General features: G+C 38.9%; 1 protein-coding gene across 1 annotated transcript; it reads left to right on the top strand.

The window, feature by feature from the left end:
• Positions 1–1,038: 1,038 nt before the first annotated feature.
• On the top strand, positions 1,039–4,801 carry ARF3 (ADP-ribosylation factor 3). Its single transcript, XM_016345367.3, has 8 exons — positions 1,039–1,422; positions 1,553–1,591; positions 1,764–1,826; positions 2,527–2,545; positions 3,531–3,642; positions 3,903–3,950; positions 4,216–4,346; positions 4,469–4,801. The coding sequence occupies exons 1-8, from the start codon at positions 1,320–1,322 to the stop codon at positions 4,500–4,502; spliced, it is 549 nt and encodes a 182-aa protein (XP_016200853.1). The 5' UTR covers positions 1,039–1,319; the 3' UTR covers positions 4,503–4,801.
• Positions 4,802–14,434: the final 9,633 nt, after the last annotated feature.

The following is a 14,434-nucleotide window of genomic DNA, read 5'->3' as shown; positions in this document are numbered from 1 at the left end:
GTTTGAACTTAATCTTAAACAACACTACTCAAACATCTATTCTCATTCAAGTCATCCAACTCAATATACCATTACATTTTAATAGAATTGTGTTTACTTAGAAGTACATATTAAACAACAAATGATCACATTAATTACAACTAATAATCCTTCTTTGTACCACTTTCAACCACTCCTTAATAGTCATCATCATCAACCCACTTAAAGTAATTGTAGTGACTGTCCTTCTACAAATTGAAAAATCAGAAAAGAAAACAAATGAAAAACACCCAATATCACAGAACAAGAAGAAAAACCTTTAACTTGTTCAACACCACTCACCTGGTACTTTGGACATGCATGGAATAATCTATCTGGGTTTTTTGCTGTCCCAAATTTGTTATTACAGCCTTCAACCCGCAAAAACATGATTCCTCATGAGTCTTCCTCCTCATTCGCATTGAAGCGCCGGAACCATTACTGTCATGCGATGGAAACGACACACCACCACTAAAACCTCTATTTCCTGTCTCCATCCTTCCGGCGACCCAACAATTCAAAGTTCTATCCAACTATATGGCCCTCTGAGTGTTGACCACGATTTATTTCTCATCGAATTTAGGATTAGGGTTCATCAACCAAGGGACTGATTTAAACTGTTTTAACATACTTACCTTGTCAGCAACAACAGCGTATACTTAGGTGTCTGTTACACTGGCAGTTAACGGAACACGTTACCCAACGTTAGCCACCTCAGCGTAGGAGATGACGAAAGGACGAACGTGATCATGTCCGTCATCTTTCGAAGGCGATTTTGATTAACTTTATCTTTCGAGACGAAAATAGTGATCAAAGTATCTTTTAGAGACGATTTCGACTATTAACTCAACCAGTTAAATATCAAATTAGCTTATGGACACGTACGGCAAACATAGCTGAAAATCGAGTAGAGGGAAAAGCCCAACGAAATTGAGGTCAGGCCCAATTGGGAAAGTGGAGTCCCAAACCCACAGTACCTTCACGACCAAAAACAAGAAAACCCACAGTACCTTGCAAAATACGCGATTTTGTTTTTGTGATTCGTTTTCTCCCTTACAGTATACAGAGACCGTCTCACCTTCTCTGCTGAGTGCTGAGTCACGAAATTATGGATGCAGATTCACACTGACGTTCACTTCTCTTGCTCTCCTCGTTTTCCACAATTTTTCGCGCGCACCTCCGTACTAGAGATCTGATCCCCGATACGCGTCGCCGTTTTGTGCGCAGAGCCATTCGTGAATCGTTTCATGCTCTGATTTCCTGTGACTCCACGGTTCCCATCGCTTCTGCCGAATCGGAAGATGGGATTAGTGTTCACGAAATTGTTTTCGTCCCTCTTCGGTAACAAGGAAGCTCGAATCCTCGTTCTCGGCCTCGACAATGCCGGAAAAACTACCATCCTCTGTATGCACTTCTTCCTTTCAGCCTCTCTCTCTCTCTCTCTCTCTCTCTCTCTCTCTCTCTCTCTTCGAATTTTACTACTCCTTCTGTTTCGTTGTTAATTTGTTGGTTATTCTCGTACATTTCCTCTCAGATCGGCTTCAGATGGGTGAAGTTGTCTCAACGATTCCAAGTTAGTACTCGATCTCGTTTTAGATTCATTTGCCTCAGCTCATTTAGATTTATTTCCTTTCATTTTACGGATATTGTTTATCTTCGTGTGTGCATGCTGCTTGTGCTTTGCTTATACGAGCTTCTGTGTCATGACTGACGGATTTATTTTTTGATTTGACAATTTGATGCAGCAATCGGGTTTAATGTTGAAACCGTGCAATATAACAACATTAAATTTCAAGTTTGGGATTTAGGTAACAATTTTACTCATCTTGATTCAATGCAAATGTTTTTTGCGCATTTGTTGTACTGGTTTGGAACCGATTAAGAGATTATTATAAATGTATGCCAGTTTAGAAACTTGGCATCCCGTGATCAGAAATTACTTAGTATTGGTGACATAGTCAACTTAAGACTGGTGAATAAAACCATGGTTTTGATGACATACACTGTTAAATTTTGTGTCTGTGTTTCTGAATGTGTGCGGGGGGATTCATCCCTGGTTGGCTGTATACAAACAATGTGAAATTCCTCTATCTCATGCTAAATACATTCCTACTGCTAGTTATAATGCACTGCCTTAACAAAATGAGATGCCATAGCTTAGTCTTCTTTTGAATATAAATATCTTTATTCTGTATAAATTGGTAATTTGGTATTTTTGAAATTTGATGGAGTTTGGGTAAAGATTAAAGAGCAATGAAAACCTTGAGAATAACATGATCATGATCTCTTCATATTCAATCCTCAAATGCTGTTTTTGATTATGCATTCTCACTTTCTATGTTTTGAAGAAAATAACTACCTTTACTTGGAGATATATTGATACTTCAATATAGTCATTGCTTTCAATCATTCAAATTTTTTCATTGTTTACATGAGACTTCATATGTAGCAAACAACGATGACTTTTTTCTTATTTCTAATACTGATACCAAAACTCTTCTTATACAGGTGGGCAAACCAGTATCAGGTAAGCCATTTTATTTCATTTTTGCTTCTTTCTAACTGATAAAGAAGATGTATGATATTAATCCTTACTAAATTAATATTAGGGTGGCTTTTTGTATGTTTTGGAATGCTGCACCAATTTGCATTTGTTTTATTCATTCTTATTTAATGTGAATATGTACTACAATAGTTATTTAGGATGCTAAAGGATTTGGACTTAACAATTTGTTTTGTACTACATATTTTGGCCTCTAGACTTGACGTGGCTACTAAACTCTTTGACTTGTGTGTATGACTATAACGAAAATTCCCTCTACATTTAGTATATAAAGGTACCAATCCTTATTTGGATAATCAATTTTTCTGTTTAGAATGATATATATATCTGGAATTTAATTGAATTAATATTTAGCAAAGAAAAACATACATAAAGACAACTGGACAATGTTGTTGGTTACAATGTGTTTGTTGATTATATATATGATCACAAACTATACAGAAGTTTTGATATCACTGACTAATCCTATGAGTTTGAAATTATGGTGGCACTGGTAGCACCTTGTGGGAAGAAACATATTACTAAGACTAAACATCAACTAGCCATGTTTTGTGGATGCAGAGATAAACTTCTGTTATTTTAATTTATTTTTTGGGCTAGATTCAGTTTCAACTTAAAATCCAGTGGTTTGAAAATTTTGAACTGTGTCATTTGCCTTTGCTTGTACTATTTATTTTTTTCCTTGCTGAGCATCCTATAACCATCCTATGCTTATTCCCCTCCATGTTATTCCAAAAAACTGCATGTGATAAGCATGTGCAGCATAAAACTACTTCATTTTAATTTAAGGCATTTCAATGCCCAAAATGTTCGCATTTGTTGTTTGCCTTGCTTCTCATAGACAAAGAAAGGTATAATGGCTACTGAATATAACTCTCTTTTATGTCTAGTCTCCATTGCTTTTACCAATCTTTTTGCTTATGGTGTATTGCCGTGGTTTTCTTTCTAGGCCATATTGGAGGTGTTACTTTCCAAATACTCAAGCAATAATCTATGTTGTTGATTCAAGTGATACCGATAGGCTTGTGATAGCTAAGGAAGAGTTCCATGCTATTCTGGAGGTATGTTGTTCCTCATTTGCATTTTGCATCAATGCTGATCAAAGAACTTGGTATGAATGATTCTTAAAATTCTCTTATACCTATAACAAGCCGCTGAGCGGTGGTGATGAGTTATACTTCTAATAATAATATAGTTTAGTTGTCACATGACCTGAATGAAGGTAAAGCTTTAGTAATAACAGTGGTGCTGCCTATGGTTGTAACTTAATTTTTATAAAAATACTCCATACTAATTATTTTATCTGAACCCTTTTTGTCAGGAAGAAGAGCTAAAGGGTGCAGTTGTTCTCATTTTTGCAAACAAACAGGTGAAAATTTTATCTATATTTGTTGGATTCTCATAACAAGGAGGACTAGGAAATAAAATATTTAAAGTTAGCAAGCTGGTAATATTACTATAAATCTTTGTTGAATGACATAATGCAAAAGCATATATTCAATATTCACTTTAAGTACTTTTATGTGTATGCACATTTTTGACATTGAATATGCTCTATGCATAATATTGGTTCTTTAAAATTTATTTTTCTTGCGTACCTTTTTTATGTTTCACCATCTCTTTCCTCTATACAGGACCTTCCTGGTGCCCTTGATGATGCTGCAGTGACAGAGTCTCTGGAATTGCACAAGATAAAAAATCGCCAATGGTCTATTTTTAAAACTTCTGCCATAAAAGGCGAAGGACTTTTTGAGGGCCTGGACTGGTAAGTTGAATAAATTTGCAGGGTTTTAGGTCTGTACTAATTCATAAGGAAAGAGGCAACTGCAATATGAAATGTTATTGTGCTGTTCTGTACTGTATTAATGGCCTTGACTTCTTATGCAGGCTGAGCAATACACTCAAGTCTGGAGGTGGCTAAAGGTATCAGCCTCAACCAATTTGATAATTAGATCGATTGGTGAATTCAAAAGAAGGGTTAACATGTGTAGTTTGTATGAACTTTCACCGCTGAATTGACGTCATAATATATCATTATTATTCAATTCTCATACACATGTATTTCAATCCCCCTTTTTGTGTTTTGAAAATTAAGGATATGAACGTTGGTCATTGATTGGTTTTGTTTACTGAACTTAGTTGGGTCCTTTTTGTATTTCTCAGTCCGTTTCTCGGAACCCTTCATATGCTAGTAAAGAAAATTGTTATAAGATTCTGTAACTGGGGCTTATAACCTAATAGGTGGGCGCGGCTATCGGCAAACTATAACACTATGGTAGAGATTAGACTGACAATACAGCCAGTAGCCACTATTCCAAACCAAGGTGGCAATTTTGAATTAATTTTTAATGTATCAAAATTCAGTAACAACTTTGTAAGCGATCATGGAAAGTCATCAACAATTGGCTCAACTAAAACCGATACCAACTGAAAAAGAAAGGGGAAAAAGATTTACTTGGCCTCCATAAATGTCGAAAAGAATAAGCTATTTTTAACCTTTCATTTAATTTATTTTAGTAACTATTACTTTCATAAAATTTTCGACTTGTTTTAAAGAATCTAACAATGAAAGTTAGCAGTTCTAAGAAAGTGTGACAAGATTGAAGTGGGAAGCCAAGCCTTGGTAGGTTTCTGTTACTCAGTTTACTCAGCCAAGGCTGGAAGACTATCGTGCTCAGTTTTAGAATTGACTACTGAGACACCCATTTCCACGATCATTCATTTCTAATTGGATTTGGATCCTCTAAAGTTTAAATTTCACTTTAGAGAGTAAAGTATGATCTTCTACATTTGAACAGTTTCTCTTTTATATTTATTATTGGTCCCACCTATGAAATCAATGGTGAGAGATCACACTTTACTCTTTAAAGTGAAATTCAAATTTTAGAGGATTCAAATCCTTTTTAATTTACTCAGGCTTACGCATATTTAGGTTAAATTCTTAAGCAAATAAATAATTTCATAGTATATTTTCCCTTTCCCTGTGCATGCTTAGTTGTATAACTTAGATAGATGTCGGCTCATACACACATGATTCAGATGAAATCAAATCTCTGGTCTCTAGATGAATGAATTCATCATTTTCATTTGTTTAATCATAAGTTTACCAGATACCACTTTACCCGGCCTTATCTAGCTAAATCATTGTGGAGAAACACTAATTGATTGGTGGTGGAGCCGAAGTTCTAATCTCCTTGCATTACACGAGGTTTTGCTCTTCAAATATTTTAAAACATGTTTCATTGCGGTACATATCTACCACTGACTAATTAATCGATTCGCATATCACCCAAAAAGTTTAAATCTTCATCCAATATCTATATACGGATAATTCAAAACCCTTTTATAAATCTTTCTTCAGTTGATATCATTCATTGTGATCAATGTGGGTATTTATTTATAAAAAATTGTAATGTATGATTAATTTGGTCTTTTTTAAAACATGTTTTCATATATATATATTTTTTTCGGTTGCCCACGGTATCCCCCAACCCGACAGGCCAAGGACTAATCTGTCGCGGATGGAACTCCATTTAAGAGTCTGCCGCTGGCCAATGGGTTACTGCATGCACAAGGCGAGATTCGAACCCCCAACACTTGCTTAAGCGGACGAGTGAGCTGACCACTCAACCAACCCAAGTTGGTTGTTTTCATATATATTTTTATTAATACCTGTTTTCGCATAGTAAGCTGGGCTTGAGGTATAACTCGTCCTATTCAGGGATTGGGTTTTCCTTTGTCTGAAGTAAGTGGAAGAGGTATACGCCGGCTTCAACAGATGGAAAGGCGTCACCAACCTTAGCCTGTTTTTAAGTGGGCTGTTGAGACTAAGATTCTCTCTAATTAAAGATAGTTATGTTTGTTATTGTATTTGAATTTTAATTTATAGATATAATTAGACCAGATTTATAGCTGCCAGATTACGGTCTCCAAGTTTGACCTGTGGCATTTTTTAACAGGACAAGTTGAGCTTTCGAGCTATAAATCAAAATTTTAGTAGTAATAGTAGTAGTAAGAGTCCCCAAACTCAATTTGTTGTACTTTAAAAATAGCAGTCATGTTAAAGAGAAGAATTTGAGACTAAGTTAAATAATAACAAAAAAAAAAAAACTGATAGTTATTATGAAGAATTATAATATAAAAAGAGAATTAGTCCTTAATATCAGTTAATAATATATATGCCGGAAGAAGAAAAATAAAATAAAAGTTTAAAAGACTAAAAACTTGAGAGAAAAATATTAATAAAAATAATAAATACAAGTGAAAAAGATTGTAATATAATAATGTTGAGGTGATATATGAAAGGATGTCTATGATAAATGGTGGCTGTTATTTTTACAAATTCTTATGCCATTATAATTGATGGTAAAAGGGGAGTGGGTTTTGTGGGTGTAATAGACGGTGAAAATGTAATTTATGAATTAAAAGGTTTTTATTCAGGAATCCTCTATGTGCTAACTTGTAATGTTTGTGAATTCGAGAGGAGGTTTGCTTGGAGTTCTATCTACTATTCTCACTTTTAGTTCTTTTGTTGTAACAAGTTATTAGAAAAAGGCTTTTGGAGTATGAGCAACAGAGATTAGTGTTTTCTGTTATTTCTGTACGAAAAAATATTGATTTTGTCCTTGTTTGTTACTTGTACGGAAATTGGTTTTAAATCAGTTTACAATACAGTGCACCAGTTTAAACCAGTTCATAAAAATAAAACCAGTTTTAATAGAAAAAACCAGTTTAAACTAGCTTATAAGCTAAAACTAGTTTTAACTTTTAACATATATAAAATTAATTTTTACATTTTCTCTCCCCCCCCTCTCTCTCTTTCTCTCTCTCTCTTTCCTTTCTCTCTCTCTTTTCCTTTTCTCTTTCTCTCTCTCTCTCTCCCCCTCCTCTCTCCCTCTCTCTCTCCCCCTCCCCTCTCCCTCTCTCTCTCTCTCTCCCACTCTATCCCTTTCTCTCATTCTCTCTCTCCCCTATCCCTCTTCTCCTTTCCTCTCCCGCTCCTCTCTCTCTTTCTCTCCTTCTCTCTCTCTCTCTCTCTCTCTCTCTTAACATATATAAAATTATATTTTACATTCTCTTTCTTACCCTCTCTCTCTCCTTTCTCCCTCTCCCTCTCCCTCTCTCTCTCTCTCTCTCTCCCTCCCTTCTCTCCCTTTTTCTCTTTTCTTCCCCTCTTCTTCACTTTCTCGTCTTCTTTCCCTCTCTCTCCCTCCTTTCTCTCCCTCTCTCTCTCTCTCTCTCTCTCCTTCTCTCCCTTTCTCTCTCTCCTTCCCCTCTCTCTCTTCCTCTTCTCTCTCTCCCCCCTCTTTCTCCCCTTTCCCGCTCTTTGTCTTCCTCTCTGTCCCCCCTTTCCTTTTCTCTCTCTCCCCCTCTCTCTTCTTATCTTTCTCTCTCTCTCCCCTGCCCCTCTTTCTCTTCCTCCCCTTTCTTTCTCTCTCCTTTTTCTCCCTCTATCCCTTTCTCTCACTCTCTCCCCTATCCCTCTTCCTCTCTATCTCTCTCTCTCTCTCTCTCTCCCTCTCTCCTTCCCTCTTCCCCTCCTCTATCTCTCTTCCGATCTTTCTCTCTATCTCTCTCACTTTCTCTCCCTCTCTCTCTTCCTCTCTATCTCTCTCTCTTGCGCTCTTTCTTCCCCTCCCTTCTCTCTCTTTCTCTCTCTCCTCATCCTCCTCCTCTCTCTCTTTTTTCTATCTCTCCTTCTTTCCTCTTTTTTTCTCTTTTTCTCTCCCTCTTTCTCTCTCTTATTTTGGAGAAAAGAGGGGAAAAAGAGAGAGAAAAGGGATATAGAGTGAGAGAAGATTGAGGGAGAGAGAGAAAAGAGAAAAAGGAAGGGAAAAAATAGGACAAAGAGAGAGAGGAGGGAGAAAAAGAGAGAGAAGAGAAGAGAGAAAGAAGGAATGGGGGAGAGAGAAATAGGAGGGAGAATGAGTAAAAAGGAAAAAGAGAGAGAGAGAGAGAGGAAGAGAGAATGGAGGGAGAGAGAGAGAGGGAGAGGAGCGAGAGAAACAAAAGGGGAGAGAGGGGAGAGAGAGAGAGAGAGAGAGAGGAAAGGAGGGGGAGCGAGGGAGAGGGGAGAAAAAGAAAAGAGAGGGAGAGTGATTGAGAGGAAATAAAGAGAGAGGAGGGGAAGAAAGAGGAGGAGAGAAAGAGGAAGAAAGAGGGGGAGAGTGAAAGGAGGGAGAGGAGAGAGAGAGAAAGAAAAGGGGAGAGTGAGAAAAAGGAGGGAGAGAGAGAGAGAGAGAGAGGAAGAAAGAGGGGGAGAGTGAAAAGAGGGAAAGGAGAGAGAGAGAAAGAAAAGGGGAGAATGAGAAAAAGGAGGGAGAGAGAGAGAGAGAGGAAGAGAGAAGGGATGAGCGAGAGAGGAAGGAAGGAGAGAGAGAGAGGGAGGGAGATGAGGGAAAGGAGAGAGAGAGGGGGAAGAGAGAGAGACGAAGAGAGATGGAAGGGGAGAGAGAGGAGAGAAAGGAGTGAGAGAGAAGGAAAGGGAAAGAGAGAGGGAAAGGAGAGAGAGAGAGGGAAAAGAGGGAGAAAGAGGAGGAGAGAGAGAGAGAGAAGGGGGAAGGGAGGGGGAGCAAGGGAGAGGGGAGAAAAAGAAAAGAGAGGGAGAGAGAGCGAGAGGAAATGGAGAGAGGGAGTGAGAGGGGGGGAAGAAAGAGGAGAAGGAGAGAGAGAGAGAGGAAGAAAGAGGGGGGAGAGAGAGAGAGAGGGAGAGAAAGAAAAGGGGAGAGCGAGGAAAAGGAGGGAGAAAGAGAGGAAGAGAGAAGGGAGAAGAGAGAGAGAGAGAGAGAGACGAAGAGAGATGGGAGGGGGAGAGAGAGGAGGGAGAGAAGGAAAGGGGAAGAGAGAGGAGAGGGAGAAAGAGGAGGAGAGAGCGAGAAAGAAAGGAAGAGAGATGAAAAGGGAGAGGGAGAGAGAGAGGGGGAAAGGAGAGAGAGAAGGGGGAGAGAAAGAGAGAGAGAGGAGGGGAGGGGGAGAGAGAAGGAGGGAGACAAAGAGGAGGGAGAGAGAGAGAGAGAGAGAGAGAGAGAAAAGGAAGAAAGGGAAAAAAGAGAGAGAAGAGAGAGAAAGAGGAGGGGAGAAAGAGGAGAGAGAGGAAGGGGAGAGAGAGAGAGAGAGAGAGAGAGTATGTAAAAACTAATTTTAGAGTATAAATAAAACCAGTTTTAATTTGGTTTAAAACTAAACTGAACCATAAAAACTGGTTTTTAATAAACTGGTTTTCATAAAAACTATGGTTTCAGTTCAGTTTCAATTCAGTTCAGTGAAACCAGTTTTTTTGCACACCCTTAGGTGAAAGTGCTAAATCGTGGGTGTCATTATTTGATGATGAACAAAGTATTAGATCAGTTGAGGTCGACGAGTTGGGTTAGGGAGGGGGAGAAACTAAGAGTCAAGGTTTTACCTTGTAATATGTCAGGTAGAGTGTGTCATAAAGGAGAGGGGTTTGAGTATGTTTATATGTACATCTATGTTAGTTTATTATAGCTATTGTGAAATGTGAATATATAAGTATAATTCGGCTTTTGTTTGATGTGCAGATTATGGGAGCTCGATTTATGTGTATTGGTCGTACTTCGGAACTAAAGCATATCAAGAAGGCTATTGAAAAGGGAAATATGGAGTGACTGAAGTTAAAGAATACAGAAAAATAAAATAAGTTCTGTAGAAGAAATTGCTATGAAGGATGAAGAGATAAAGGATTTGAAGGGGAAAGTTGTTGGATTAGAGGAAAAAAAGAAAAAGTTTGAGAAGGATAGAACAAGTTTAGATACCAGGTGATTGAGCTGGGTTTGGAGATGTTTGTCGCTAGTTTTGACAGAGCGGCTGAACAAGTCAACAAGCTAAATACATTGCACCTGAAGTTGATTTTGCTGCTTTGGATCTCTGTAAGGTAGTGATGAATGGTAACCTGGTCAATGATGAAAAAATATATAGATATACCGTGATGGTGATTTGTTTAAGAAATAGGCACAAGTAGTGTTTGAATACAATGGTTTGTATTTTTTATGTTACTTATGTTTAATTGTTTTGGATATGATGGTATGTAGTCTTGTGAAGTTAAGTAAGGTATTGATCTTTTGTTAAGCAAACCTGAGAAGTTTTAGATGTGAAGTTGTGTAGATAAATTATAGGTACTTGTTGCATCTGGATAAGGTAATTGGTAAGAGTTATTCCTGAAATTATAGGGTTGAATGCGTTTTGGTATATTGATATGATGAGTTTGTTGTGATTTGGTGTGTTAGTAGCTTGAGTATAATTCGATTAATTGTAGAATGGTCTTTGTTTTTCGGGAACCATTTTGAATGTTTGAAGTATATAAATCATGTGTCGATTGTATGATTATCGTTGTGTGACTTTTTATTGTATTAAACAATTGATTGATTGGTGCATATATATATATATATATATATATATTAGCGGTGAAGAAGAAGATGGCGAAACATAAAGAAAAAGTGCGAATGAGTCGGCCTAAAAATCACAGTAAGGTGAGTAAAAATTTGTTTAAATGATTTTGAGCTGTTGGAATATTCGGGGGTTGAGGGGGATGGTAAATTGAGCATGGTGAAATCTTTAAAGAGAAATTATAAACTTAACATGTTAGGCTTGATTGAAACAAAAAAGGAGGTGATCTCTAAGTTTGATGTTGCTCGAATTTGGGGATACAGTACTGTGGGGTGGGAGTATGTGGAGTATAGAGGGGCTTCGGGGGGATTGCTTTTAATGTGGGATGATGCGATATTTAAATCTAGCAATTGTTATAAAAGAGAGCGATGGCTGTGTGTTGAAGGCGTGTTGACGAAAAGTAATTTTAATTGTGCGTTTTGTTTGGTGTATAGGGCGTTTGGGAGGGAGGAAAAGCGGGTGGTATGGAAGGAGCTGAGCTATATTGTGGGTTTGTGTCAGGTCTCTTTCTGCTTGTTTAGGGACTTTAATGAGATATTGCAGATTGAAGAACGCAAAGGGTCGAGTAATCTACTGGCGTCAGCGGAAGAGTTTAGGGATTGGGTACATGATATGCAGTTGGTGGACTTACCTCTTCATGACAGAAAATTCACGTGGTTCAGGGGTCATTCTTGCAATAGAATTGATAGGGTCCTGGTCAATATTGAGGGGTTTGAGAAATTTCCTGACATCCGGATTAAAGGTGGACCAAGAGGGTTGTCAGATCACTGCCCGTTAATTGTGGAAGTTTCAAGAGTTAGCAGGGGCCCCCCGACTGTTCAGAAGTCTGGATTCCTGGTTTACGCATCAGGGTTTCCTGAGGATGGTTAAAAATGAATGGAGAAACTTGAGGATGCTCAGTTTACTTGCAAGCTGAAGGCCTTGACGGTACCTTTGCGAAAATGGCACAAGGACAACTTTGGAGACATGGATAGGAGATTATTGTTGCTGGAGGAGGAGATTAAGAGGGTGGATAGCCAGGTGAGTGATGGCACTTATGATGGAACGATGGAAGCTAGAAGGAAGGCGTTGGTGAGCTTTTGTGAGAAGTGATATGTTCGGAAAGAGGTTCACTGGAAGCAGATGTCTTGGTCGCAGCATGCTAGAAACATGGATAGGAATACTCGATACTTCCATAACATTGCCTCGGCAAGAAGCAGGAATAATAGGATCGACGCTCTAAGGATTCAGGGGCGGATTGTACGAAATCAGGCTAGGATAAACGTTGCAATTAGAGGGTTTTATAAGGACTTGTATAGGCAAGAATATGCTCCGAGGATTGGGTTTCAGGAGGGTTTGGTAAGGCAGATTGATGGAGCTGAGGCTGAGGCCTTGGAAGTTATGTCGTCGGTGGAGGAAATTAGGGATGCAGTTTCGGAATGTGAATCTTCCAAAGCCCTAGGCAGTGACGGGTACAATATGAACTTCATCAAACAATGTTGGGAAGAGATTGGTCAGGAGTTCACTGCAGCAGTGTTGGGGTTCTTCCAAAGTGCGAAACTACCAACTGATGTGAATGCCACGTGGGTGACGCTAGCTCCGAAATTTGTGGGTGCTAATGAGATCAAGGACTTCAGGCCGATTAGTATGGTGGGGTGTGTCTATAAGGTGATTTCTAAGGTTTTGGTGAGGAGGTTGAGAACAATTATGCCTGAGTTGGTAGGAGAGATGCAGACTGCTTTTGTGAAGGGTAGAAAGATTCATGATGGCGCCCTTATTGCCTGTGAGACAGTGCAATGGCTCAAGACGCATAGAAAGAAGGCGGCAATTATAAAGCTAGATTTTCAGAAAGCATATGATAGAGTTAGATGGAGCTTTTGTGGATATTGTGTTACAGAAGATGGGATTCGGGCAAAGATTGAGGAGTTGGGTGAAGGAGCGTGTAAGTACGGCCACTATGTCAGTCCTAGTGAATGGATCACCATCCAAGCCGTTTAAGATGGAGAGGGGCCTAAGACAAGGAGATTCACTGTCTCCTCTTCTGTTTGTTCTTGTGGTGGATGTGTTGCATAGGATGTTGGGAGAAGCTGTAAGGAATGGGCGTATTACTCCGTTAATGGTTGAGAGAGATCATATTGAACTGTCACATCTTCAATTTGCGGATGACACTATCTTGTTTTGCCCTTCGGAGACAGAGACAATTGTGAATTATAAGAGGTTGTTGCGCTGTTTTGAGCTGATGTCGGGTCTGAGCATCAACTTTGATAAGTCGAATCTGATCTCAATTAATTGTGAGCAGGAGTGGGTGGAGCATGTGTGTGGCCTCCTAGAGTGCAAGCAAGTTGGTTTACCTGTGAGGTATCTTGGGATTTCTCTAGGAGCGAACCCGCGTTTGGTGAAGACTTGGAAACCGGTCATAGATAAGGTGGAAGAGAAGCTCAGCTTATGGAAAGCGATGGTTCTAAACAAAGCAGACAAGATAGTTCTTATTAAATCGGTGTTGAATAGCCTGCCGGTTTACTACCTTATCTTGTACAAGATGCCAAAGGCGGTCGTTGACAAGTTGATTGCCTTACAGAGGAGATTCCTGTGGTGTAAGGAGGATGGTAACAACGGTATACCTCTAGTGAAATGGGAAGTGGTTCAGGCTCTTAAAAAGGCTAGGGGGTTGGGGGTTGGGGATGCAGTGCTTAGGAACACAGCGCTGCTGTTTAAGTGGTGGTGGCGATTTTCCAAGGAAGATTGTTCGTTATGGAAGAAGATTGTCTGTTCGTGTAACAATTTGAATCCTCAGGTTATGCTTTCTAGTCAGACTCTACCGGTAAAGGGTGGTCCTTGGAAAGACATATATCAGTTGAATATAAAAGCACAACAGATAAAAGAAAAAATTATGAGTGGCCTGACAATGGAAGTTGGAAATGGACATATGACACTTTTTTGGGAAGATAACTGGGTTCAGGGTGGTCCTCTGAAAGTGAGTTTTCCAAAGCTCTTCTCTGTTTCAAACCAACAAGGATCTGTGACAGGGGATTGTGGGTTCTGGGATGGGTTAGAGTGGATTTAGAATTTCCATTGGAAGAGAAAGTTGTTTCAATGGGAGTTGGAACTAGTTCACCAATTTCATGAGAGGTTAAGACCAGTGAAACTATCAGCTGACAGAGAAGTTAATCTTGTTTGGAAATTTGATAATAAAGGTATTTTTTCTACTAACTCTTTTTTTCAGGTGTTGCAATCGGAGACTCTTTCGGAGGAGATTACGAGTTATAGCTTCACAAGTGCGATATGGAAAGGGTTGATTCCGCCTAGAATTGAGCTGTTTGGTTGGTTTGTTTTAGTGGGTAGAGTGAATACTAAAAAAAGGTTGAGTAGGTTAGGCATAATTCACCATCATGATAGTATTTGTGTCTTGTGTAAAAAGGAGATCGAATGTGTTCATCATTTGTTTGTATTCTGTGAATTTACGTGGCAGGT

The sequence above is a fragment of the Arachis ipaensis genome, chromosome B1 (assembly GCF_059453495.1).
Source record: "Arachis ipaensis isolate K30076 ecotype BB chromosome B1, ASM5945349v1, whole genome shotgun sequence".
NCBI classification, from domain to species: Eukaryota; Viridiplantae; Streptophyta; class Magnoliopsida; order Fabales; family Fabaceae; genus Arachis; species Arachis ipaensis.
The sequence above is the reverse complement of the archived record's forward strand: the minus strand, read 5'-3'. Positions and strand labels throughout refer to the sequence as shown.